This window comes from Dendrobates tinctorius, unplaced genomic scaffold (assembly GCF_039654945.1).
Source record: "Dendrobates tinctorius isolate UK_male_01 unplaced genomic scaffold, ASM3965494v1 ptg000371l, whole genome shotgun sequence".
Lineage (NCBI taxonomy): Eukaryota > Metazoa > Chordata > Amphibia > Anura > Dendrobatidae > Dendrobates > Dendrobates tinctorius.
In genome coordinates this window covers 506,384-530,816 of record NW_027362037.1, presented here as the reverse complement: position 1 = coordinate 530,816, position 24,433 = coordinate 506,384, and the positions used below count along the sequence as shown (strand labels likewise).

The 24,433-nt window shown below is 42.6% G+C and overlaps 1 protein-coding gene across 1 annotated transcript in view; it reads left to right on the top strand.

Moving 5' to 3' along the window:
* The window catches only part of LOC141075783 (alpha-2,8-sialyltransferase 8F-like), a 433,541-nt gene that overhangs the window by 164,610 nt on the left and 244,498 nt on the right, over nt 1-24,433 (top strand). Inside the window, exon 3 of the mRNA XM_073562929.1 lies at nt 23,085-23,171. Within this exon, the coding sequence (XP_073419030.1) occupies nt 23,085-23,171 (87 nt within the window). The remainder of the gene's footprint in view (nt 1-23,084; nt 23,172-24,433) is intronic.

The following is a 24,433-nucleotide window of genomic DNA, read 5'->3' as shown; positions in this document are numbered from 1 at the left end:
CTATTAGTCTCTGCTGTATCACTGCTGTCTGTTACTATTAGTCTCTGCTGTATCACTGCTGCCTGTTACTATTAGTCTCTGCTGTATCACTGCTGCCTGTTACTATTAGTTTCTGCTGTATCACTGCTGCCTGTTACTATTAGTCTCTGCTGTATCAATGCTCACTGTTACTATTAGTCTCTGCTGTATCACTGCTGCCTGTTACTATTAGTTTCTGCTGTATCACTGCTGCATGTTACTATTAGTCTCTGTTGTATCACTGCTGCCTGTTACTATTAGTCTCTGCTGTATCACTGCTGCCTGTTACTATTAGTCTCTGTTGTATCACTTCTGCCTGTTACTATTAGTCTCTGCTGTATCACTGCTGCCTGTTACTATTAGTCTCTGTTGTATCAATGCTCACTGTTACTATTAGTCTCTGCTGTATCACTGCTGCCTGTTACTATTAGTCTCTGTTGTATCACTTCTGCCTGTTACTATTAGTCTCTGTTGTATCACTTCTGCCTGTTACTATTAGTCTCTGCTGTATCACTGCTGCCTGTTACTATTAGTCTCTGTTGTATCAATGCTCACTGTTACTATTAGTCTCTGCTGTATCACTGCTGCCTGTTACTATTAGTTTCTGCTGTATCACTGCTGCCTGTTACTATTAGTCTCTGTTGTATCACTGCTGCCTGTTACTATTAGTCTCTGTTGTATCACTGCTGCCTGTTACTACTAGTCTCTGTTGTATCACTTCTGCCTGTTACTATTAGTTTCTGCTGTATCACTGCTGCCTGTTCCTATTAGTCTCTGTTGTATCACTGCTGCCTGTTACTATTAGTCTCTGTTGTATCACTGCTGCCTGTTACTATTAGTCTCTGTTGTATCACTGCTGCCTGTTACTATTAGTCTCTGTTGTATCACTTCTGCCTGTTACTATTAGTTTCTGCTGTATCACTGCTGCCTGTTCCTATTAGTCTCTGTTGTATCACTGCTGCCTGTTACTATTAGTCTCTGTTGTATCACTGCTGCCTGTTACTATTAGTCTCTGTTGTATCACTTCTGCCTGTTACTATTAGTTTCTGCTGTATCACTGCTGCCTGTTCCTATTAGTCTCTGTTGTATCACTGCTGCCTGTTACTATTAGTTTCTGCTGTATCACTGCTGCCTGTTACTATTAGTCTCTGCTGTATCACTGCTGTCTGTTACTATTAGTCTCTGCTGTATCACTGCTGTCTGTTACTATTAGTCTCTGCTTTATCACTGCTGCCTGTTACTATTAGTCTCTGCTGTATCAATGCTGCCTGTTACTATTAGACTCTGCTGTATCACTGCCGCCTGTTACTATTAGTCTCTGTTGTATCACTGCTGTCTGTTACTATTAGTCTCTGCTGTATCACTGCTGTCTGTTACTATTAGTCTCTGCTTTATCACTGCTGCCTGTTACTATTAGTCTCTGCTGTATCAATGCTGCCTGTTACTATTAGACTCTGCTGTATCACTGCTGCCTGTTACTATTAGTCTCTGTTGTATCACTGCTGCCTGTTACTATTAGTCTCTGTTGTATCACTGCTGCCTGTTACTATTAGTCTCTGTTGTATCACTGCTGCCTGTTACTATTAGACTCTGCTGTATCACTGCTGCCTGTTACTATTAGTCTCTGTTGTATCACTGCTGCCTGTTCCTATTAGTCTCTGTTGTATCACTGCTGCCTGTTACTATTAGTCTCTGCTGTATCACTGCTGCCTGTTCCTATTAGTCTCTGTTGTATCACTGCTGCCTGTTACTATTAGTCTCTGCTGTATCACTTCTGCCTGTTCCTATTAGTCTCTGTTGTATCACTGCTGCCTGTTACTATTAGTCTCTGCTTTATCACTGCTGCCTGTTACTATTAGTCTCTGCTGTATCAATGCTGCCTGTTACTATTAGTCTCTCCTGTATCACTGCTGCCTGTTACTATTAGACTCTGCTGTATCACTGCTGCGTGTTACTATTAGTCTCTGCTGTATCACTGCTGCCTGTTACTATTAGTCTCTGCTGTATCACTGCTGCCTGTTACTATTAGTTTCTGCTGTATCACTGCTGTCTGTTACTATTAGTTTCTGCTGTATCACTGCTGCCTGTTACTATTAGACTCTGCTGTATCACTGCTGCCTGTTACTATTAGTCTCTGCTGTATCACTGCTGCCTGTTACTATTAGTCTCTGCTGTATCACTGCTGCCTGTTACTATTAGTCTCTGCTGTATCACTGCTGTCTGTTACTATTAGTTTCTGCTGTATCACTGCTGCCTGTTACTATTAGTCTCTGCTCTATCACTGCTGCCTGTTACTATTAGTCTCTGCTGTATCACTGCTGCCTGTTACTATTAGTCTCTGCTCTATCACTGCTGCCTGTTACTATTAGTTTCTGCTGTATCACTGCTGCCTGTTACTATTAGTCTCTGCTGTATCACTGCTGCCTGTTACTATTAGTCTCTGCTGTATCACTGCTGCCTGTTACTATTAGTCTCTGCTGTATCACTGCTGCCTGTTACTATTAGTTTCTGCTGTATCACTGCTGCCTGTTACTATTAGTCTCTGCTGTATCACTGCTGCCTGTTACCATTAGTCTCTGCTCTATCACTGCTGCCTGTTACTATTAGTCTCTGCTGCATCACTGCTGCCTGTTACTATTAGTCTTTGCTCTATCACTGCTGCCTGTTACTATTAGTCTCTGCTGCATCACTGCTGCCTGTTACTATTAGTCTCTGCTCTATCACTGCTGCCTGTTAATATTAGTCTCTGCTGTATCACTGCTGCCTGTTACTATTAGTCTCTGCTGTATCACTGCTGCATGTTACTTTTAGACTCTGCTGCATCACTGCTGCCTGTTACTATTAGTCTCTGCTGTATCACTGCTGCCTGTTACTATTAGACTCTGCTGTATCACTGCTGCCTGTTACTATTAGTCTCTGCTCTATCACTGCTGCCTGTTACTATTAGTCTCTGCTGTATCACTGCTGCCTGTTACTATTAGTCTCTGCTGTATCACTGCTGCCTGTTACTATTAGTCTCTGCTCTATCACTGCTGCCTGTTACTATTAGTCTCTGCTCTATCACTGCTGCCTGTTACTATTAGTCTCTGCTGTATCACTGCTGCCTGTTACTATTAGTCTCTGCTGTAACACTGCTGCATGTTACTATTAGACTCTGCTGCATCACTGCTGCCTGTTACTATTAGTCTCTGCTGTATCACTGCTGCCTGTTACTATTAGTCTCTGCTGTATCACTGCTGCCTGTTACTATTAGACTCTGCTGCATCACTGCTGCCTGTTACTATTAGTCTCTGCTGTATCACTTCTGCCTGTTACTATTAGTCTCTGCTGTATCACTGCTGCCTGTTACTATTAGACTCTGCTGCATCACTGCTGCCTGTTACTATTAGTCTCTGCTGTATCACTTCTGCCTGTTACTATTAGTCTCTGCTGTATCCCTGCTGCCTACTACTATTAGTCTCTGCTGTATCACTGCTGCCTGGTACTATTAGTCTCTGATGTATCACTTCTGCCTGTTACTATTAGTCTCTGCTGTATCACTGCTGTCTGTTACTATTAATCTCTGCTGTATCACTGCTGCCTGTTACTATTAGTCTCTGCTGTATCAATGCTCCCTGTTACTATTAGTCTCTGCTGTATCACTGCTGCCTGTTACCATTAGTCTCTGCTGTATCACTGCTGCCTGTTACTATTAGTCTCTGCTGTATCAATGCTCCCTGTTACTATTAGTCTCTGCTGTATCAATGCTCCCTGTTACTATTAGTCTCTGCTGTATCACTGCTGCCTGGTACTATTAGTCTCTGATGTATCACTTCTGCCTGTTACTATTAGTCTCTGCTGTATCACTGCTGTCTGTTACTATTAGTCTCTGCTGTATCACTGCTGCCTGTTACTATTAGTCTCTGCTGTATCAATGCTCCCTGTTACTATTAGTCTCTGCTGTATCACTGCTGCCTGTTACTATTAGTCTCTGCTGTATCACTGCTGCCTGTTACTATTAGTCTCTGCTGTATCAATGCTCCCTGTTACTATTAGTCTCTGCTGTATCAATGCTCCCTGTTACTATTAGTCTCTGCTGTATCACTGCTGCCTGTTACTATTAGTTTCTGCTGTATCACTGCTGCCTGTTACTATTAGTCTCTGCTGTATCACTGCTGCCTGTTACTATTAGTCTCTGCTGTATCACTGCTGCCTGTTACTATTAGTCTCTGCTGTATCACTGCTGCCTGTTACTATTAGTCTCTGCTGTATCACTGCTGCCTGTTACTATTAGTCTTTGCTCTATCACTGCTGCCTGTTACTATTAGTCTCTGCTGCATCACTGCTGCCTGTTACTATTAGTCTCTGCTCTATCACTGCTGCCTGTTACTATTAGTCTCTGCTGTATCACTGCTGCCTGTTACTATGAGTCTCTGCTGTATCACTGCTGCATGTTACTTTTAGACTCTGCTGTATCACTGCTGCCTGTTACTATTAGTCTCTGCTGTATCACTGCTGCCTGTTGCTATTAGACTCTGCTGCATCACTGCTGCCTGTTACTATTAGTCTCTGCTGTATCACTGCTGCCTGTTACTATTAGTCTCTGCTCTATCACTGCTGCCTGTTACTATTAGTCTCTGCTCTATCACTGCTGCCTGTTACTATTAGTCTGTGCTGTATCACTGCTGCCTGTTACTATTAGTCTCTGCTCTATCACTGCTGCCTGTTACTATTAGTCTCTGCTGTATCACTGCTGCCTGTTACTATTAGTCTCTGCTGTATCACTGCTGCCTGTTACTATTAGTCTCTGCTGTATCACTGCTGCCTGTTACTATTAGTCTCTGCTCTATCACTGCTGCCTGTTACTATTAGTCTGTGCTGTATCACTGCTGCCTGTTACTATTAATCTCTGCTGTATCACTGCTGCCTGTTACTATTAGTCTCTGCTGTATCACTGCTGCCTGTTACTATTAGTCTCTGCTGTATCACTGCTGCCTGTTACTATTAGTCTTTGCTCTATCACTGCTGCCTGTTACTATTAGTCTCTGCTGCATCACTGCTGCCTGTTACTATTAGTCTCTGCTCTATCACTGCTGCCTGTTACTATTAGTCTCTGCTGTATCACTGCTGCCTGTTACTATTAGTCTCTGCTGTATCACTGCTGCCTGTTACTATTAGACTCTGCTGCATCACTGCTGCCTGTTACTATTAGTCTCTGCTGTATCACTGCTGGATGTTACTATTAGTCTCTGCTGTATCACTGCTGTCTGTTACTATTAGTCTCTGCTCTATCACTGCTGCCTGTTACTATTAGTCTGTGCTGTATCACTGCTTCCTGTTACTATTAGTCTCTGCTCTATCACTGCTGCCTGTTACTATTAGTCTCCGCTCTATCACTGCTGCCTGTTACTATTAGTCTCTGCTGTATCACTGCTGCCTGTTACTATTAGTCTCTGCTGTATCACTGCTGCCTGTTACTATTAGTCTCTGCTGTATCACTGCTGCCTGTTACTATTAGTCTCTGCTGTATCACTGCTTCCTGTTACTATTAGTCTCTGCTGTATCACTGCTTCCTGTTACTATTAGTCTCTGCTCTATCACTGCTGCCTGTTACTATTAGTCTCTGCTGTATCACTGCTGCCTGTTACTATTAGTCTCTGCTGTATCACTGCTGCCTGTTACTATTAGTCTCTGCTGTATCACTGCTGCCTGTTACTATTAGTCTCTGCTCTATCACTGCTGCCTGTTACTATTAGTCTGTGCTGTATCACTGCTGCCTGTTACTATTAGTCTCTGCTCTATCACTGCTGCCTGTTACTATTAGTCTCTGCTGTATCACTGCTGCCTGTTACTATTAGTCTCTGCTGTATCACTGCTGCCTGTTACTATTAGACTCTGCTGCATCACTGCTGCCTGTTACTATTAGTCTCTGCTGTATCACTGCTGTCTGTTACTATTAGTCTCTGCTGTATCACTGCTGCCTGTTACTATTAGTCTGTGCTGTATCACTGCTGCCTGTTACTATTAGTCTCTGCTCTATCACTGCTGCCTGTTACTATTAGTCTGTGCTGTATCACTGCTGCCTGTTACTATTAGTCTCTGCTGTATCACTGCTGCCTGTTACTATTAGTCTCTGCTCTATCACTGCTGCCTGTTACTATTAGTCTCTGCTGTATCACTGCTGCCTGTTACTATTAGTCTCTGCTGTATCACTGCTGCCTGTTACTATTAGACTCTGCTGCATCACTGCTGCCTGTTACTATTAGTCTCTGCTGTATCACTGCTGTCTGTTACTATTAGTCTCTGCTGTATCACTGCTGCCTGTTACTATTAGTCTCTGCTGTATCACTGCTGCCTGATACTATTAGTCTCTGCTGTATCACTGCTGCCTGTTACTATTAGTCTCTGCTGTATCACTGCTGTCTGTTACTATTAGTCTCTGCTGTATCACTGCTGCCTGTTACTATTAGTCTCTGCTGTATCACTGCTGCCTGTTACTATTAGACTCTGCTGCATCACTGCTGCCTGTTACTATTAGTCTCTGCTGTATCACTTCTGCCTGTTACTATTAGTCTCTGCTGTTTCACCGCTGCCTGTTACTATTAGTCTCTGCTGTATCCGTGCTGCCTACTACTATTAGTCTCTGCTGTATCACTGCTGCCTGGTACTATTAGTCTCTGATGTATCACTTCTGCCTGTTACTATTAGTCTCTGCTGTATCACTGCTGCCTGTTACTATTAGTCTCTGCTGTATCAATGCTCCCTGTTACTATTAGTCTCTGCTGTATCACTGCTGCCTGTTACTAATAGTCTCTGCTGTATCACTGCTGCCTGTTACTATTAGTCTCTGCTGTATCAATGCTCCCTGTTACTATTAGTCTCTGCTGTATCAATGCTCCCTGTTACTATTAGTCTCTGCTGTATCACTGCTGCCTGTTACTATTAGTCTCTGCTGTATCACTGCTGCCTGTTACTATTAGTCTCTGCTGTATCACTGCTGCCTGTTACTATTAGTCTCTGCTGTATCAATGCTCCCTGTTACTATTAGTCTCTGCTGTATCAATGCTGCCTGTTACTATTAGTCTCTTCTGTATCACTGCTGCCTGTTACTATTAGTTTCTGCTGTATCACTGCTGCCTGTTAATATTAGTCTCTGTTGTATCACTGCTGCCTGTTACTATTTGTCTCTGCTGTATCACTGCTGCCTGTTACTATTAGTCTCTGCTGTATCACTTCTGCCTGTTACTATTAGTCTCTGCTGTATCACTGCTGCCTGTTACTATTAGTCTCTGCTGTATCAATGCTCCCTGTTACTATTAGTCTCTGCTGTATCAATGCTGCCTGTTACTATTAGTCTCTGCTGTATCACTGCTGTCTGTTACTATTAGTCTCTTCTGTATCACTGCTGCCTGTTACTATTAGTTTCTGCTGTATCACTGCTGCCTGTTACTATTAGCCTCTGTTGTATCAATGCTCACTGTTAATATTAGTCTCTGTTGTATCACTGCTGTCTGTTACTATTAGTCTCTGCTGTATCAATGCTCCCTGTTACTATTAGTCTCTTCTGTATCACTGCTGCCTGTTACTATTAGTTTCTGCTGTATCACTGCTGCCTGTTACTATTAGCCTCTGTTGTATCAATGCTCACTGTTAATATTAGTCTCTGTTGTATCACTGCTGCCTGTTACTATTAGTCTCTGCTGTATCAATGCTCCCTGTTACTATTAGTCTCTGCTGTATCACTGCTGCCTGTTACTATTAGTCTCTGCTGTATCACTGCTGTCTGTTACTATTAGTCTCTTCTGTATCACTGCTGCCTGTTACTATTAGTTTCTGCTGTATCACTGCTGCCTGTTACTATTAGCCTCTGTTGTATCAATGCTCACTGTTAATATTAGTCTCTGTTGTATCACTGCTGTCTGTTACTATTAGTCTCTGCTGTATCACTGCTGCCTGTTACTATTAGTCTCTGTTGTATCACTGCTGCCTGTTACTATTAGTCTCTGCTGTATCACTGCTGCCTGTTACTATTAGTCTCTGTTGTATCAATGCTCACTGTTAATATTAGTCTCTGCTGTATCACTGCTGCCTGTTACTATTAGTCTCTGCTGTATCACTGCTGCCTGTTACTATTAGTCTCTGCTGTATCACTGCTGCCTGTTACTATTAGTCTTTGCTCTATCACTGCTGCCTGTTACTATTAGTCTCTGCTGCATCACTGCTGCCTGTTACTATTAGTCTCTGCTCTATCACTGCTGCCTGTTACTATTAGTCTCTGCTGTATCACTGCTGCCTGTTACTATTAGTCTCTGCTGTATCACTGCTGCCTGTTACTATTAGTCTCTGCTCTATCACTGCTGCCTGTTACTATTAGTCTCTGCTGTATCACTGCTGCCTGTTACTTTTAGACTCTGCTGTATCACTGCTGCCTGTTACTATTAGTCTCTGCTGCATCACTGCTGCCTGTTACTATTAGTCTCTGCTGTATCACTGCTGCCTGTTACTTTTAGACTCTGCTGTATCACTGCTGCCTGTTACTATTAGACTCTGCTGCATCACTGCTGCCTGTTACTATTAGTCTCTGCTGTATCACTGCTGCCTGTTACTATTAGTCTCTGCTCTATCACTGCTGCCTGTTACTATTAGTCTCTGCTCTATCACTGCTGCCTGTTACTATTAGTCTGTGCTGTATCACTGCTGCCTGTTACTATTAGTCTCTGCTCTATCACTGCTGCCTGTTACTATTAGTCTCTGCTGTATCACTGCTGCCTGTTACTATTAGTCTCTGCTGTATCACTGCTGCATGTTACTATTAGACTCTGCTGCATCACTGCTGCCTGTTACTATTAGTCTCTGCTGTATCACTGCTGCCTGTTACTATTAGACTCTGCTGCATCACTGCTGCCTGTTACTATTAGTCTCTGCTGTATCTCTGCTACCTGTTACTATTAGTCTCTGCTGTATCACTTCTGCCTGTTACTATTAGTCTCTGCTGTATCACCGCTGCCTGTTACTATTAGTCTCTGCTGTATCACCGCTGCCTGTTACTATTAGTCTCTGCTGTATCCCTGTTGCCTACTACTATTAGTCTCTGCTGTATCACTGCTGCCTGGTACTATTAGTCTCTGATGTATCACTTCTGCCTGTTACTATTAGTCTCTGCTGTATCACTGCTGCCTGTTACTATTAGTCTCTGCTGTATCAATGCTCCCTGTTACTATTTGTCTCTGCTGTATCACTGCTGCCTGTTACTAATAGTCTCTGCTGTATCACTGCTGCCTGTTACTATTAGTCTCTGCTGTATCAATGCTCCCTGTTACTATTAGTCTCTGCTGTATCAATGCTCCCTGTTACTATTAGTCTCTGCTGTATCACTGCTGCCTGTTACTATTAGTCTCTGCTGTATCACTGCTGCCTGTTACTATTAGTCTCTGCTGTATCACTGCTGCCTGTTACTATTAGTCTCTGCTGTATCAATGCTGCCTGTTACTATTAGTCTCTTCTGTATCACTGCTGCCTGTTACTATTAGTTTCTGCTGTATCACTGCTGCCTGTTAATATTAGTCTCTGTTGTATCACTGCTGCCTGTTACTATTTGTCTCTGCTGTATCACTGCTGCCTGTTACTATTAGTCTCTGCTGTATCACTTCTGCCTGTTACTATTAGTCTCTGCTGTATCACTGCTGCCTGTTACTATTAGTCTCTTCTGTATCAATGCTCCCTGTTACTATTAGACTCTGCTGTATCAATGCTGCCTGTTACTATTAGTCTCTGCTGTATCACTGCTGTCTGTTACTATTAGTCTCTTCTGTATCACTGCTGCCTGTTACTATTAGTTTCTGCTGTATCACTGCTGCCTGTTACTATTAGTCTCTGCTGTATCACTGCTGCCTGTTACTATTAGTCTCTGCTGTATCACTGCTGCCTGTTACTATTAGTCTCTGCTGTATCACTGCTGCCTGTTACTATTAGTCTCTGCTCTATCACTGCTGCCTGTTACTATTAGTCTCTGCTGTATCACTGCTGCCTGTTACTATTAGTCTCTGCTGTATCACTGCTGCCTGTTACTATTAGTCTCTGCTGTATCACTGCTGTCTGTTACTATTACTCTCTGCTGTATCACTGCTGTCTGTTACTATTACTCTCTGCTGTATCACTGCTGTCTGTTACTATTAGTCTCTGCTGTATCACTGCTGCCTGTTACTATTAGTCTCTGCTGTATCACTGCTGCCTGTTACTATTAGTCTCTGCTGCATCACTGCTGCCTGTTACTATTAGTCTCTGCTGTATCACTGCTGTCTGTTACTATTACTCTCTGCTGTATCACTGCTGTCTGTTACTATTAGTCTCTGCTGTATCAATGCTCACTGTTAATATTAGTCTCTGTTGTATCACTGCTGCCTGTTACTATTAGTCTCTGCTGTATCACTGCTGCCTGTTACTATTAGTCTCTGCTGTATCCCTGCTGCCTGCTACTATTAGTCTCTGCTGTATCACTGCTGCCTGTTACTATTAGTCTCTGCTGTATCACTTCTGCCTGTTACTATTAGTCTCTGCTGTATCACTGCTGTCTGTTACTATTAGTCTCTGCTGTATCACTGCTGCCTGTTACTATTAGTCTCTGCTGTATCACTGCTGCCTGTTACTATTAGTCTCTGCTATATCACTGCTGCCTGTTACTATTAGTCTCTGCTGTATCACTGCTGTCTTTTACTATTAGTCTCTGCTGTATTACTGCTGCCTGTTACTATTAGTCTCTGCTGTATCACTGCTGTCTGTTACTATTAGTCTCTGCTGTATCACTGCTGCCTGTTACTATTAGTCTCTGCTGTATCACTGCTGCCTGTTACTATTAGTCTCTGCTGTATCACTGCTGTCTGTTACTATTAGTCTCTGCTGTATCACTGCTGTCTGTTACTATTAGTCTCTGCTGTATCACTGCTGCCTGGTACTATTAGTCTCTGCTGTATCACTTCTGCCTGTTACTATTAGTCTCTGCTGTATCACTGCTGCCTGTTACTATTAGTCTCCGCTGTATCACTGCTGCATGTTACTATTAGTTTCTGCTGTATCACTGCTGTCTGTTACTATTAGTCTCTGCTGTATCACTGCTGTCTGTTACTATTAGTCTCTGCTGTATCACTGCTGTCTGTTACTATTAGTCTCTGCTGTATCACTGCTGTCTGTTACTATTAGTCTCTGCTGTATCACTGCTGTCTGTTACTATTAGTCTCTGCTGTATCACTGCTGCCTGTTACTATTAGTCTCTCCTGTATCACTGCTGCCTGTTACTATTAGTCTCTGCTGTATCACTGCTGCCTGTTACTATTAGTCTCTCCTGTATCACTGCTGTCTGTTACTATTACTCTCTGCTGTATCACTGCTCCCTGTTACTATTAGTCTCTCCTGTATCACTGCTGCCTGTTACTATTATTCTCTGCTGTATCACTGCTGTCTGTTACTATTAGTCTCTGCTGTATCACTGCTGTCTGTTACTATTAGTCTCTGCTGTATCACTGCTGTCTGTTACTAGTAGTCTCTGCTGTATCACTGCTGCCTGTTACTATTATTCTCTGCTGTATCACTGCTGCATGTTACTATTAGTCTCTGCTGTATCACTGCTGCCTGTTACTATTATTCTCTGCTGTATCACTGCTGTCTGTTACTATTAGTCTCTGCTGTATCACTGCTGCCTGTTACTATTAGTCTCTGCTGTATCACTGCTGCCTGTTACTATTAGTTTCTGCTGTATCACTGCTGCCTGTTACTATTAGTCTCTCCTGTATCACTGCTGTCTGTTACTATTAGTCTCTGCTGTATCACTTCTGCCTGTTACTATTAGTCTCTGCTGTATGACTGCTGCCTGTTACTATTAGTCTCTTCTGTATCAATGCTCCCTGTTACTATTAGACTCTGCTGTATCAATGCTGCCTGTTACTATTAGTCTCTGCTGTATCACTGCTGTCTGTTACTATTAGTCTCTTCTGTATCACTGCTGCCTGTTACTATTAGTTTCTGCTGTATCACTGCTGCCTGTTACTATTAGTCTCTGCTGTATCACTGCTGCCTGTTACTATTAGTCTCTGCTGTATCACTGCTGCCTGTTACTATTAGTCTCTGCTGTATCACTGCTGCCTGTTACTATTAGTCTCTGCTCTATCACTGCTGCCTGTTACTATTAGTCTCTGCTGTATCACTGCTGCCTGTTACTATTAGTCTCTGCTGTATCACTGCTGCCTGTTACTATTAGTCTCTGCTGTATCACTGCTGTCTGTTACTATTACTCTCTGCTGTATCACTGCTGTCTGTTACTATTACTCTCTGCTGTATCACTGCTGTCTGTTACTATTAGTCTCTGCTGTATCACTGCTGCCTGTTACTATTAGTCTCTGCTGTATCACTGCTGCCTGTTACTATTAGTCTCTGCTGCATCACTGCTGCCTGTTACTATTAGTCTCTGCTGTATCACTGCTGTCTGTTACTATTACTCTCTGCTGTATCACTGCTGTCTGTTACTATTAGTCTCTGCTGTATCAATGCTCACTGTTAATATTAGTCTCTGTTGTATCACTGCTGCCTGTTACTATTAGTCTCTGCTGTATCACTGCTGCCTGTTACTATTAGTCTCTGCTGTATCCCTGCTGCCTGCTACTATTAGTCTCTGCTGTATCACTGCTGCCTGTTACTATTAGTCTCTGCTGTATCACTTCTGCCTGTTACTATTAGTCTCTGCTGTATCACTGCTGTCTGTTACTATTAGTCTCTGCTGTATCACTGCTGCCTGTTACTATTAGTCTCTGCTGTATCACTGCTGCCTGTTACTATTAGTCTCTGCTATATCACTGCTGCCTGTTACTATTAGTCTCTGCTGTATCACTGCTGTCTTTTACTATTAGTCTCTGCTGTATTACTGCTGCCTGTTACTATTAGTCTCTGCTGTATCACTGCTGTCTGTTACTATTAGTCTCTGCTGTATCACTGCTGCCTGTTACTATTAGTCTCTGCTGTATCACTGCTGCCTGTTACTATTAGTCTCTGCTGTATCACTGCTGTCTGTTACTATTAGTCTCTGCTGTATCACTGCTGTCTGTTACTATTAGTCTCTGCTGTATCACTGCTGCCTGGTACTATTAGTCTCTGCTGTATCACTTCTGCCTGTTACTATTAGTCTCTGCTGTATCACTGCTGCCTGTTACTATTAGTCTCCGCTGTATCACTGCTGCATGTTACTATTAGTTTCTGCTGTATCACTGCTGTCTGTTACTATTAGTCTCTGCTGTATCACTGCTGTCTGTTACTATTAGTCTCTGCTGTATCACTGCTGTCTGTTACTATTAGTCTCTGCTGTATCACTGCTGTCTGTTACTATTAGTCTCTGCTGTATCACTGCTGTCTGTTACTATTAGTCTCTGCTGTATCACTGCTGCCTGTTACTATTAGTCTCTCCTGTATCACTGCTGTCTGTTACTATTAGTCTCTGCTGTATCACTGCTGCCTGTTACTATTAGTCTCTGCTGTATCACTGCTGCCTGTTACTATTAGTCTCTGCTGTATCACTGCTGTCTGTTACTATTAGTCTCTGCTGTATCACTGCTGTCTGTTACTATTAGTCTCTGCTGTATCACTGCTGTCTGTTACTAGTAGTCTCTGCTGTATCACTGCTGCCTGTTACTATTATTCTCTGCTGTATCACTGCTGCATGTTACTATTAGTCTCTGCTGTATCACTGCTGCCTGTTACTATTATTCTCTGCTGTATCACTGCTGTCTGTTACTATTAGTCTCTGCTGTATCACTGCTGCCTGTTACTATTAGTCTCTGCTGTATCACTGCTGCCTGTTACTATTAGTTTCTGCTGTATCACTGCTGCCTGTTACTATTAGTCTCTCCTGTATCACTGCTGTCTGTTACTATTAGTCTCTGCTGTATCACTGCTGCCTGTTACTATTACTCTCCTGTATCACTGCTGCCTGTTACTATTAGTCTCTGCTGTATCACTGCTGCCTGTTACTATTAGTCTCTCCTGTATCACTGCTGTCTGTTACTATTACTCTCTGCTGTATCACTGCTCCCTGTTACTATTAGTCTCTCCTGTATCACTGCTGCCTGTTACTATTATTCTCTGCTGTATCACTGCTGTCTGTTACTATTAGTCTCTGCTGTATCACTGCTGTCTGTTACTATTAGTCTCTGCTGTATCACTGCTGCCTGTTACTATTAGTCTCTCCTGTATTACTGCTGCCTGTTTCTATTAGTCTCTGCTGTATCACTGCTGCCTGTTACTATTAGTCTCTCCTGTATCACTGCTGCCTGTTACTATTACTCTCTGCTGTATCACTGCTGCCTGTTACTATTAGTTTCTGCTGTATCACTGCTGCCTGGTACTATTAGTCTCTGCTGTATCACTGCTGCCTGTTACTATTAGTCTCTGCTGCATCACTGCTGCCTGTTACTATTAGTATCTGCTGTAACACTGCTGCCTGTTACTATTAGTATCTGCTGTATCACTGCTGCCTGTTACTATTAGTTTCTGCTGTATCACTGCTGCCTGTTACTATTAGTCTCTGCTGTATCCCTGCTGCCTGTTACTATTAGTCTCTGCTGTATCACTGCTGCCTGTTACTATTAGTCTCTGCTGTTTCACTGCTGCCTGTTACTATTAGTCTCTGCTGTATCACTGCTGTCTGTTACTATTAGTCTCTGCTGTATCACTGCTGCCTGTTACTATTAGTCTCTGCTGTATCACTGCTGCCTGTTACTATTAGTCTCTGCTATATCACTGCTGTCTGTTACTATTAGTCTCTGCTGTATCACTGCTGTCTGTTACTATTAGTCTCTGCTGTATCACTGCTGCCTGTTACTATTCGTCTCTGCTGTATCACTGCTGTCTGTTACTATTAGTCTCTGCTGTATCACTGCTGCCTGTTACTATTAGTCTCTGCTGTATCACTGCTGCCTGTTACTATTAGTCTCTGCTGTATCACTGCTGTCTGTTACTATTACTCTCTGCTGTATCCCTGCTGTCTGTTACTATTACTCTCTGCTGTATCACTGCTGTCTGTTACTATTAGTCTCTGCTGTATCACTGCTGCCTGTTACTATTAGTCTCTGCTGTATCACTGCTGCCTGTTACTATTAGTCTCTGCTGTATCACTGCTGCCTGTTACTATTAGTCTCTGCTGTATCACTGCTGCCTGTTACTATTAGTCTCTGCTGTATCACTGCTGTCTGTTACTATTAGTCTCTGCTGTATCACTGCTGCCTGTTACTATTAGTCTCTGCTGTATCACTGCTGCCTGTTACTATTAGTTTCTGCTGTATCACTGCTGCCTGTTACTATTAGTCTCTGCTGTATCACTGCTGTCTGTTACTATTAGTCTCTGCTGTATCACTGCTGTCTGTTACTATTAGTCTCTGCTGTATCACTGCTGCCTGTTACTATTATTCTCTGCTGTATCACTGCTGCCTGTTACTATTAGTCTCTGCTGTATCACTGCTGCCTGTTACTATTAGTCTCTGCTGTATCACTGCTGCATGTTACTATTCGTCTCTGCTGTATCACTGCTGCCTGTTACTATTAGTCTCTGCTGTATCACTGCTGCCTGTTACTATTAGTCTCTGCTGTATCACTGCTGCCTGTTACTATTAGTCTCTGCTGTATCACTGCTGCCTGTTACTATTAGTTTCTGCTGTATCACTGCTGCCTGTTACTATTAGTCTCTGCTGTATCACTGCTGTCTGTTACTATTAGTCTCTGCTGTATCACTGCTTCCTGTTACTATTATTCTCTGCTGTATCACTGATGCCTGTTACTATTATTCTCTGCTGTATCACTGCTGCCTGTTACTATTAGTCTCTGCTGTATCACTGCTGCCTGTTACTATTATTCTCTGCTGTATCACTGATGCCTGTTACTATTATTCTCTGCTGTATCACTGCTGCCTGTTACTATTAGTCTCTGCTGTATCACTGCTGTCTGTTACTATTAGTCTCTGCTGTATCACTGCTGCCTGTTACTATTATTCTCTGCTGTATCACTGCTGCCTGTTACTATTATTCTCTGCTGTATCACTGCTGCCTGTTACTATTAGTCTCTGCTGTATCACTGCTGCCTGTTACCATTAGTCTCTGCTGTATCACTGCTGTCTGTTACTATTAGTCTCTGCTGTATCACTGCTGCCTGTTACTATTAGTCTCTGCTGTATCACTGCTGCCTGTTACTATTATTCTCTGCTGTATCACTGCTGCCTGATACTATTAGTCTCTGCTGTATCACTGCTGTCTGTTACTATTAGTCTCTGCTGTATCACTGCTGCCTGTTACTATTATTCTCTGCTGTATCACTGCTGTCTGTTACTATTAGTCTCTGCTGTATCACTGCTGCCTGTTACTATTATTCTCTGCTGTATCACTGCTGCCTGTTACTATTATTCTCTGCTGTATCACTGCTGCCTGTTACTATTAGTCTCTGCTGTATCACTGCTGTCTGTTACTATTAGTCTCTGCTGTATCACTGCTGTCTGTTACTATTAGTCTCTGCTGTATCACTGCTGCCTGTTGCTATTAGTCTCTGCTGTATCACTGCTGCCTGTTACTATTATTCTCTGCTGTATCACTGCTGCCTGATACTATTAGTCTCTGCTGTATCACTGCTGTCTGTTACTATTAGTCTCTGCTGTATCACTGCTGCCTGTTACTATTATTCTCTGCTGTATCACTGCTGTCTGTTACTATTAGTCTCTGCTGTATCACTGCTGCCTGTTACTATTAGTCTCTGCTGTATCACTGCTGTCTGTTACTATTAGTCTCTGCTGTATCACTGCTGTCTGTTACTATTAGTCTCTGCTGTATCACTGCTGCCTGTTACTATTATTCTCTGCTGTATCACTGCTGCCTGTTACTATTAGTCTCTGCTGTATCACTGCTGTCTGTTACTATTAGTCTCTGCTGTATCACTGCTGTCTGTTACTATTAGTCTCTGCTGTATCACTGCTGCCTGTTACTATTAGTCTCTGCTGTATCACTGCTGCCTGTTACTATTAGTCTCTGCTGTATCACTGCTGTCTGTTACTATTACTCTCTGCTGTATCACTGCTGCCAGTTACTATTAGTCTCTGCTGTATCACTGCTGCCTGTTACTATTAGTCTCTGCTGTATCACTGCTGTCTGTTACTATTACTCTCTGCTGTATCACTGCTGTCTGTTACTATTAGTCTCTGCTGTATCACTGCTGCCTGTTACTATTATTCTCTGCTGTATCACTGCTGCCTGTTACTATTAGTCTCTGCTGTATCACTGCTGTCTGTTACTATTAGTCTCTGCTGTATCACTGCTGTCTGTTACTATTAGTCTCTGCTGTATCACTGCTGCCTGTTACTATTATTCTCTGCTGTATCACTGCTGCCAGTTACTATTAGTCTCTGCTGTATCACTGCTGTCTGTTACTATTAGTCTCTGCTGTATCACTGCTGTCTGTTACTATTAGTCTCTGCTGTATCACTGCTGCCTGTTACTATTATTCTCTGCTGTATCACTGCTGCCTGTTACTATTAGTCTCTGCTGTATCACTGCTGCCTGTTACTATTAGTCTCTGCTGTATCACTGCTGTCTGTTACTATTACTCTCTGCTGTATCACTGCTGCCTGTTACTATTAGTCTCTGCTGTATCACTGCTGCCTGTTACTATTAGTCTCTGCTGTATCACTGCTGTCTGTTACTATTACTCTCTGCTGTATCACTGCTGCCAGTTACTATTAGTCTCTGCTGTATCACTGCTGCCAGTTACTATTAGTCTCTGCTGTATCACTGCTGCCTGTTACTATTAGTCTCTGCTGTATCACTGCTGCCTGTTACTATTATTCTCTGCTGTATCACTGCTGCCTGATACTATTAGTCTCTGCTGTATCACTGCTGTCTGTTACTATTAGTCTCTGCTGTATCACTGCTGCCTGTTACTATTATTCTCTGCTGTATCACTGCTGTCTGTTACTATTAGTCTCTGCTGTATCACTGCTGCCTGTTACTATTATTCTCTGCTGTATCACTGCTGCCTGTTACTATTATTCTCTGCTGTATCACTGCTGCCTGTTACTATTAGTCTCTGCTGTATCACTGCTGTCTGTTACTATTAGTCTCTGCTGTATCACTGCTGTCTGTTACTATTAGTCTCTGCTGTATCACTGCTGCCTGTTGCTATTAGTCTCTGCTGTATCACTGCTGCCTGTTACTATTATTCTCTGCTGTATCACTGCTGCCTGATACTATTAGTCTCTGCTGTATCACTGCTGTCTGTTACTATTAGTCTCTGCTGTATCACTGCTGCCTGTTACTATTATTCTCTGCTGTATCACTGCTGTCTGTTACTATTAGTCTCTGCTGTATCACTGCTGCCTGTTACTATTAGTCTCTGCTGTATCACTGCTGTCTGTTACTATTAGTCTCTGCTGTATCACTGCTGTCTGTTACTATTAGTCTCTGCTGTATCACTGCTGCCTGTTACTATTATTCTCTGCTGTATCACTGCTGCCTGTTACTATTAGTCTCTGCTGTATCACTGCTGTCTGTTACTATTAGTCTCTGCTGTATCACTGCTGTCTGTTACTATTAGTCTCTGCTGTATCACTGCTGCCTGTTACTATTAGTCTCTGCTGTATCACTGCTGCCTGTTACTATTAGTCTCTGCTGTATCACTGCTGTCTGTTACTATTACTCTCTGCTGTATCACTGCTGCCAGTTACTATTAGTCTCTGCTGTATCACTGCTGCCTGTTACTATTAGTCTCTGCTGTATCACTGCTGTCTGTTACTATTACTCTCTGCTGTATCACTGCTGTCTGTTACTATTAGTCTCTGCTGTATCACTGCTGCCTGTTACTATTATTCTCTGCTGTATCACTGCTGCCTGTTACTATTAGTCTCTGCTGTATCACTGCTGTCTGTTACTATTAGTCTCTGCTGTATCACTGCTGTCTGTTACTATTAGTCTCTGCTGTATCACTGCTGCCTGTTACTATTATTCTCTGCTGTATCACTGCTGCCAGTTACTATTAGTCTCTGCTGTATCACTGCTGTCTGTTACTATTAGTCTCTGCTGTATCACTGCTGTCTGTTACTATTAGTCTCTGCTGTATCACTGCTGCCTGTTACTATTATTCTCTGCTGTATCACTGCTGCCTGTTACTATTAGTCTCTGCTGTATCACTGCTGCCTGTTACTATTAGTCTCTGCTGTATCACTGCTGTCTGTTACTATTACTCTCTGCCGTATCACTGCTGCCTGTTACTATTAGTCTCTGCTGTATCACTGCTGCCTGTTACTATTAGTCTCTGCTGTATCACTGCTGTCTGTTACTATTACTCTCTGCTGTATCACTGCTGCCAGTTACTATTAGTCTCTGCTGTATCACTGCTGCCAGTTACTATTAGTCTCTGCTGTATCACTGCTGCCAGACTATCCAGTGACACAGAATGTAGGAGTAAGATCAGGCTGTCAACTATGCAGCATATGTGGGAGTAATATTGAAACCCCCTTAACCCCTTAATGACCACCAATACATCTTTTTACTGTCCTGAGATATAAGAGAATGGCATCCCCATACAGGTGACAATCCGGCATCTGTCGGCTGTGCACTATAGCTGACAACTTGCTGCATCAGCCACGATCAGTGTTGGCACCATTCATATCTGTTTAACCCCTTAGATACTGCTGTCAATAGTGACTACATCATAAAAATGGTTAACAGAGTGTAGGGGCTTCCTCTTGAACCCCATTAGCACCCTGAGATTATGATTCTGTGGTCCTGATGTTTGCCATTGCAATTAATAGCCAAATAGCGGCCTTAGAGTCTGGCGGCTACATTGGCATGTTCAGAATTTAGTGACATTGAAGAGGTAAAAAAACATTTTTCATTTCTGTCATGCCACTTTGCCTTCATTCCTTAACATCACCTGAAGGGTTAATAAACTGCCTGACAGCAGTTTTCAATATGTCAGGGGTGCTGTTTTTAAAATGGTATCACTGTTGGAGGTTTTCAAATATCTAAGACCTCAAAAGTCTCTTCAAACCAGAAATATGTCCTTCAAAAAATGAAAAATTACTGCTACATTTTTAAACCTCATAAAAGGCTACCAAAATAAAAAATTTTTTTACAAATGGTGCTGATGTAAAGCAGACATGTGGGAAACATTATTTAATAATGTTTTTGTTTGGCATGACTGTCTGAATTAGGCTGGGGTCAGACTTGTGAGTACAATGCGAGAAACTCACGCAAGTCTCTTTCATCAGTACTCGGACTGGAGTGTGCGGCTGCATGCTCCAGTTCCAAGTGCTGGCGGTAGTGCCGCGTATTAATGATAGAGAATCGTGTGAGTTTCTGACCCCAGTCTTAAAAAGATAATCATTCAAAGTTTGAAAATTGCAGGTTTTTTTTACATTTTTGTAAAATTTCTGATTTTTTTATAAATAAACTCAAAACATATAAACATAAGCTTTCCATTAACGTAAAGTACAACATGTCACGAAAAAGCAATCTCAAAATCATTGGGCTCTCTTGAAGCATTCCCGAGTTATTACCACATAAAGGGACACAGGTCAGATTTAAAAAAATTATCCACATCACTAAGGGGTTAACAGGGAAGCAGAATACAGCAGCACTAACCCCATGAACTGTGTTGCTGCCACTTCTCTCCCGCACTGCACCATCTCTACCCTGCTGACTGATCTGCTCATTATAAGATGCCTCAGAACATACCTTCTCCTTCTTTGTTGGTGTTTGCCCCTCAATGGTTGTTGTCACGGGGTCCTTCTCCGATACCACACAATCAACAGAGCGAGGCAAGTGTGAACAATCCCAAGACCTTTATTATAGGCAAAACTAAAAGGTCCATAAACAATCCACCACACTGAGGATACAATAGTCTAGAACACCAATGCAGTTCAGTAACAAGATGAATGTCCAAGGAGATAAGAGTCCAATAGTCCAGCAGAAAGAGGATAAAATGGGTCCATATGCTTCCACTTCTCTCTGACGTGCTGTCTCCACACTATCATCACCTCACAGGGTCTGACTTGTCCAGCCCCTGTCCTCCCCAGCCCCCTCCTTATGTCCAGGGGTAGTCAGACAGGTTGGGGTGGTTTTCAGGCCTCCCAGACCTGACAAAGGTGCCTTGGGGACTAGGGCACTACAGGGGGCTCATCAAGAGGCATAGACACAGTCAGGCTGCAGACAGTAAGTGAGCTAATTCAAGTATCAGACTTTTGGAAGGTAATTGAGACTCTAAATAATATGGGGAATACACAGAATGATACAGGGCAACAAGAAAACACTATGGAAATCCGTAAAATATAAATAGACACAAAATGATACCCACATAGCACATCACACCATCACAGTTGTGCTGATGAGATCAAAGGACAAAATGAGAATTTATTCTGAAAGATTATCAAGAATGAGTTTTCACAATATTCGTTTATTAAAAACAGGCTGACGATCACCCGATGAACAAGAAGAACACTTGTTCACTTGGTAAAATGATCTTCTGTGCTGGGCAGAAGATCCTTTTTCTCAGCCATGACCTGTGTGAACAGGCTACAAAAACGACTAATGATTGGTAAACATTTGCCTATCAGTGATCATGTAGTCTGTTGCCAATCAGTTGCCTGCTGTGGGCAGACAGAGATGTAATTTGCCAGTTTGAAGAGACCTGATAGTAGGCAGATTACTGAGCAGGAGAGAAAAGTCATTATATGGACAGTAATTTACTGCCTCACTGCAGTGATCATCTTACTACAAGTCTCTGCGAGCTTCCACATGTCTTCTATGTCTGCCCAACAGTAGTCAAGGTGGGCTTGGTTGTGGGCCATAAAGAGTTCACCACCCTGATCTGCATGTCTGCCAGTAGCAGATGGCAGTGCTGATGGTGCCATCATGGAGGTGAGAAACAAAGTCCTCCGATAAGGTTTATTTAATGATTAATTTGTCACCATGATTTATGAATCATTAATGATGATGATCCAAAGCCAAAATTCTTGCCAATAAGCTGGTTTACTATCAGCAAGTGCCAGAATAGAAGGTGAAAGTGCGGTGCATCTGACATAGAGAGACCCAATGCCACTATCCTGGAGACCATCACAACATGCCTGATCACATCCTAAGGGCTCATACTCATTTTCGAAAAAAATGGACGAGTGCAGTCCAAGAAAAAATCGTATTGCACTCTGACCAATGTTATTCAATGGGTTACATCTCATCAGTGATTTTTTTCTCAGCTGAAATCCGACCGAGAATTTTTTTAGCATGCTGTGAGGTGCTGCGTATCTCGCCAATGCAAGTCAAAAAAAAAAATCGCATGGCATACGGACCATGCATATGCCATCCATTGTTTACAGATACCTTACCATTTTGTGGCATAGAACATTGGAAATGGTCCTATAAAAGATTGTAGAATATTAGCTCCAGAGATAAAATACGCATTGCATATGGATTGCATATACATCTTCCATTTAAAAAATTGCATGCCACTCGTCCATTTTTTCGGTCCTGATATCAGAACTTTTTTTTTCTCACATATGGGTATGAGTCCTAATGGAAAGTTTCATGTTCTATTAGGATGTGAATACAAAGCACAGAAAAGCGGTAAACACCATTATTTAATTTGTTACACCTGTGAAAAATGCACGTTAAGGATCATGTGACAAATCGGGGAAGTTGCCGCTCGGTGAGACGTGACTAAGGCTGGGGCTAAACATTGACAGGTATCGTGCAACAATAATTCACTGAAAAATTACAAATACAATTGTGCAACTTATCTGCAACTTACTTTAGCACTTTTAGCTTTGCTTCAATTCTCAATGAACTCTTCGGTAAGTGTGTTGGGTACAACCAAAGATGGAAGAAGAACCAACGCTTGAAAAGAAGCCAAGAGGAACATCAAACCGAAGAACGTAGCACAAAAACATCTGACTCACAAGGACAATTTCTGGCAATCGGAGCATTTCGCTGTCTGTATATATATTTTGTTTGTAGTACACAGGTTGTCTCTGTCCCTGTATTTCCATAAGTAGATCTCACAGTAATGTTTTTTTCCTCTAGATTGGACAGATCTATATTTTATGCAGTGATTAACGCTCTACAGGGATGTCCTTGGAAAGCAAACCAGACAGAGCGTTATCTGAAACGGTAAGTGCAGAAAGAATGGAGTTGAAAAGTATGGAATAGCCAATCATGGGGGACCTATCCCTGCTAGTGTTCCTTCTGAGTAGCAGATCACCGGTCCTCCATGCTTCTTCGGTAGCCATATCACTACTGGACTCATCATTTCCAACTATTGGAAGTTTAAATGTTTAAGGTTAATAACTAGTAGGTTAGTAAAGGGGACGGTAATATCCTAAACTGGCTTTGTCATTAGTCTTTGGTGGCCAGGGATTTGGTATCTCATCAACACAACACCTTTTAATTACAGTTATTTTGGGTAATAAAACCACAACCTGATGCATTTCCACTAAAGCTTGTAGGCAATTTATCATTAGATTTGTCAGTGATGATGGGTGAGGACTGCGTCAATGACTGGGCTTACTCTGGAGGGCGTGACCTAGCGAATACCTGGTTTTTACTAGGGCCATTGATGGTGAGGAAAGGCTTGGACTGTAGATAGACACCCGGTGCCACTCCAGGGCAGTCTCTGGACCTCCAGCAGATGAGCCACGGTCAAGGCAGGAATGCGGACTACAGGGAGAGAAGACAGAAGTGTAATCAGGAGGTCCCATGTTTGGGCAGGCAGCACAAGTTCAAAATATGTAGCTGGTCAGGAGTGGATAGATCAGACAAGATAAATGGAGCAAAACAACACATTGCCAGAGCACAAGTTATTAACTTTTATTTTGTTTTATTTTACTCATTTATATAGCGCCATTAATTCTACAACGCTTTATAGACATTATTGGCACTGTCCCCAATGGGGCTCACAATCTAAATTCCCTATCAATATATCTTTGGAATGTGGGAGGAAACCAGAGAACCCAGGGGAAACCCAAGCAAACACGGGGAGAACATACAAACTCCTTGCAGATGTTGTCCTTGGTGGGATTTGAACCCAGGACCCCAAGCACTGCAAGGCTACAGTGCTAACCAAAGGGCCACCATAACTGCAACTGAGGCCGGGATCACACATGCAAGAAACACGGCCGATATATACGCAGTCGCACGCTCCGCTCATGAGTGCCGGCGGCAGTGCTGGGTATTAACATGCGCAACTCGGCTGTGTTTCTCACATGTGTGATCCCGGCCTAAAACTAAGATCAGGCAATGTGTGGAGGGAGTATCTGCCTAATATACCAATTGATCACAATGGATAGGTCAGGGAAGTGAACTACTTCAAGACCCAGTGGCTAGAGGTTCCTACAAAATCAGGTCGTGTCTCCTTGTAGCCGGCTGGAGACTCT